The following is a 4,165-nucleotide window of genomic DNA, read 5'->3' on the forward strand; positions in this document are numbered from 1 at the left end:
AAAGCTCACAACATGCCCACAGTGACCTTGCTCCCAGACCCTGGGCTTTGGCTGAGCCCATCCCTGCTCCTCCTGCCTTCACAGGGGTGTCCCCAGAGCACAGGGGACAAGCCTGTACCCCAAGAACTACCTACCCCAGCCTCTCAAAGCACCTCTTCCAGCTGCAGATGGGCTTGAAGCCCTAGAGCATGGCATGGTGCTTGGGCACCTGTTTGCCAACCTCATCCCTGCCCTCTCACTCCTGGAGAGCTGCCAGATCAAATCACGCAGAATAAACACAAGGGGTTTAGCCAGAAGTTTTTAATTCAGAATTGGACAATCATGTGTATAATTTATTTAAAATGAAGTGCATTCTGTGCTCTTGTCCAGGCTGGACATTGATTAGACCCAGACTTTCCTCTTGAAGTTCATTGTGCAGTTGGATCCCCGTAAATCTATAGGGCCTGATGGGATTCATCCAAGAATCCTCAAAGAGCTGCTGATGTCATTACAGAGCTGCTCAACTATTTCTGAGCAGTCTCAGGAATCCAGAGAGGTCCCAGCTGACTGAAAGCTGGCAAATGCTGCCCCAGTTTTGAAGGGCAAGAAGGACACTGGAAACTACAGCCTGTCAGTCTCACGTCACTGACAGGTAAAATCATGGGAAGTATTTTTCTGGGAGGTACTGAAAACCACCTGGAGCATAGTGCAGTCATTTGTCACAGCCAGCATGGCTTCGTCAGGGCAAAGTCCTGCTCGTGGAACCTGATTTCCTTCTACTACAGGGCTCCCACCTAGCTAATCAAGGGACACCAGGTGATGAAATCTTTTTGGACTTAAGCAAGGCTTTTGATACCATATCACAGTATCCTTCTGGACAAGAAATTCAGCACACAGCTGGAGCTGAGCACTGGAACAGGCTCCCCAGGGAAGTGATCTCAGCACCAAGCATGTCTGAGTTCAAGGAGTGTTTGGATAAAGCTCTCAGGCACACGATGGGATTCTTTGGTGTCCTGTGCAGGGCCAGGTGTTGGACTCAATGATCCTGATGGATCCCTTCCAACTCAGCATATTCTATGATTCTATGAAAGAAAGTGAGGAGAAAACCGGTTGTTTAATGGCCCAGATGGTTTTCAGCCTTTGGACATCAGCAAAACACCTCAGTCCCTGCACAGGAAAACTTGCCCCTTGCTGTCTGGGAGGAGGACAGCCCCACAGAAGGCATGGAGGGTGCTGGCAGCCCCCACTGCATGCCCACAGAGGCTCCTCCAGGCTGACACAGGACCCTGCTCATCCCCAAGTGACAGATGAACACAGCACAGTCACGGCCCTGATTTCTGTGTGACAGCTCAAGGCTGCAGACAGCATTTCTGGGAGACTGCTTGTGTCCAGGTGTCACCACGCCTCCATCCCTGAGCAGAGCAGTGCTGAGCCCCAGGGGAGGGAGTCAGCAGTCACATCCACCTTTAGCAGCTGAAGGCACCAGGATGGCCCAAAACACACAGAGGAGACCCTGTCCCCCATCACAGGCTGCTTGCCATCAGCTCTGTGGGCCAGTACTGGTCCTGCAGGTACTGGCTGCTGTCTGCAGCAGGGTCTGTGACGGGGCTGGGGGGCCGGGGGGGCAGGCTGTGGGCCAGCTCCTTCTCCCACTGCACCTCCACCAGTCTGTACAGCTCCATGGCTGTCTGGGCGTCCTCCACCGATGAGTGTCCTTTGCAGCCCACCTGAGGAAAAGGGGAAAAGCCTCGTTAGATAAAAGGGGCAGCAAAAATCTCACAGGTCATGTCAAATGCTTGCTTGGAAGCACACAAGTGCTGTGGGTTTTGGAGACAGCAAAGCTTTGAAGTAGCCAAGGCCATACAGGTCCTTCATCCTTTTTGGAGGGCAAAGATCCTGTCCCTGTTCTACTGAGATATTTAATGGTCAGCTGGGGAGGTCCTTGGCTCTCCCAGCTTATTTACAGCCAGGAGCACAGGGTGAACAAAGTTCATCTCTACCTCACACAGAACACACATGGAGGTGGGACAACCCAGCTGACCACAGAGGTCCATAGCTAACCCAAGGTTGTTTCCTATCTCAGGGCTCCTGGTGCTTACCTGGATCTTTTTATGGAGCAGGTATCTGGCCAAGTTCTTGAGGGAGACATTGGCTCTGATGGGCACCCCTGCCCTCTTCTTCAGCGCAGGGCTCTGGCTGGTGTCTCGAGTCCTGTCTTTTGGGTGGAAGTACTTCAGGGCTTGGAAGTCATTATGGATGGCGTGTCCTACCACAATCTTGTCTTTCAAGATCTTCAGGATCTGGAAGAGTCACAGAGGGTTAGACTGACACTGCAGCAAAAGAAATACCAAGCAAAAAATAAGCCATTTTGTATTAAATTCAGCTCCTTGGCTTCTAGTTTTTACGTTCCCAGGAGGAACAACAAGCAAGCAAATGAACCCACTGCACAGCTTCAGGCTCCCATTCCTGTGCTGTGCCTCTGCCTCAGGCCAAGAATCCCAATTTGCTCCTGACATACAACACAGAGGCTTTTAGATTTTTTTTTTTTTTTAATTTCTTTGTTCCCCTGACCTCAGCCTGGGCAGCCTTGAAGGGAATTGCATTCTTCATGTGCTGCTTGGTGATGCCGCTCCAGCGCGTCCGGTAGTCCACGACGGGGAGCTCGGGCCGCACGTACTTGTCGTAGATGACATCCCCCTCGTAGTTCACCACGGAGCAGCGTGCCAGCTCGCTCAGCTTGCCCTGGGGGCCGGTGCCCACCATCTCACAGTCGATGGCCACGTACTTGCCCGGGCGCAGCACCAGGGAGGACGTCCTCACCCCGCAGGAGCTGCCGTTCCCCGGGGACAGCAGCGCGGAGTGGTGCCTGGCTATGCTGTCTGGGGAGGCAGACGGAGGCAGGGACGAGGACACGGCCTGCTCGGGGACGTTGTCACAGCGTTCAGCGTGTGCCCCCAGCCCCGCCTCGGGGGTCTGACTGCCCGGGTGCCTGTGGGGGCTCAGCAGCCCCTTCTGCTCCAGCACGGCCCGGCGCGCCATGAACCGCTGGTGCTTGCGGCTCTTCTTCTTGCTGCGAGCCTGGGGCGAGCTGGGACCCTTGGGGGCCTGAGCGCTGCCCCCGTGGGTGCCCGGCAGGGCGGGCACGGAGACCTTGGGGGCGGGCAGCAGCGCGGCCATCTGTCCTTTGCCTGGTGGCATTCCTGCGGGAGGGAGCACGGGGGGCCATGAGTGCCATGCACTCACAGGGGGCACTGAGGGTCCTTTACTGACCCTCCTGTCAGAAAAGGACGCACAGACCCCACGGCAAACCCCCTGCGGGGGTGGCACAGGAGCCACGGGGCAAGGGGACACGGACACGCTGTGGCACCCTCTGACACACCACGCCTCTGCCCCCTCCCTGCCCCAGGGCCCTGCCCACCCCCTCTGCGACCCGCAGCCCCCTGCCCACCCCACTGCCCCCTCTGTCCCCCCGTTCCGTACTCTCTTGGGCCCTGTCTGCCCACTGACCGGGCCCTCTCCACCTCGCTCCAGGCCCCAGCTCCCTGCCCGCCCGGTTACCCATCGGCAGACCCCTGCCGGCCTAACCCACTCCCTGTGCCCCGCCCTGTACCCCCCGGTGTCCCCTGTCCCCCCTGTCCCCCCCGTCCCCCGCTGACCGCTCCCGGCGCGGCTCACACGTGTCCCGCCCGGAAGCCGCCGCGCGCACATGCCCGGGCAAGTCCCGCCGTGGCCACACCCCCTCCCTCCCCATTGGTTGAGCCGCGCGTCTAATTTGCATATTGAGGCGGGGCTTCTGTCATCCCCGGGGGCGGGGCTGTCGCGGATTTTGGGGATTTTTGGGGTTTTTGGGGTTTTTTTTGGGGAGCCCCGGAGCGCTACTGGGCGATGCTCAGGGCTTCGCGTGTGTCCCACCTCTGCCCCGTGGGGCTGGCAGGCACGCTGCGGTGCCCAGCTGCACGCCCCGGAGCGCCTGGCACGGGTGCGCTGTTCCCGGGTGTTCCCTGTGTCCCTTCGTCCTGCACGGCAGCCTGGGGTTTGCATCCTCCGGGCTCTCCCAGGATGCTCCCCGGAGTTGTGGAAGGGCAGCTCCGGCTGGGGCATGGCTGAAGGGGGGGTTTCAGACCAGCCTCTCGTTGCTTCACTCTCAAAGCTCACAAAAGCAATGTCCGAGGTGGTCAGAAGAGGA

General features: G+C 58.2%; 1 protein-coding gene across 1 annotated transcript; it reads right to left on the reverse strand.

Moving 5' to 3' along the window:
* Window positions 1–285: 285 nt before the first annotated feature.
* Window positions 286–3,746, reverse strand: AEN (apoptosis enhancing nuclease). Its single transcript, XM_064388839.1, has 4 exons — window positions 3,636–3,746; window positions 2,551–3,179; window positions 2,079–2,279; window positions 286–1,706 (listed from the first exon to the last, which is right to left on the reverse strand). Exons 1-4 carry the CDS (start codon window positions 3,685–3,687, stop codon window positions 1,503–1,505), a joined length of 1,086 nt encoding a protein of 361 aa, XP_064244909.1. The 5' UTR covers window positions 3,688–3,746; the 3' UTR covers window positions 286–1,502.
* Between the last annotated feature and the right edge of the window lie 419 nt (window positions 3,747–4,165).

The sequence above is a fragment of the Passer domesticus genome, chromosome 14 (genome assembly GCF_036417665.1).
Source record: "Passer domesticus isolate bPasDom1 chromosome 14, bPasDom1.hap1, whole genome shotgun sequence".
NCBI lineage: Eukaryota > Metazoa > Chordata > Aves > Passeriformes > Passeridae > Passer > Passer domesticus.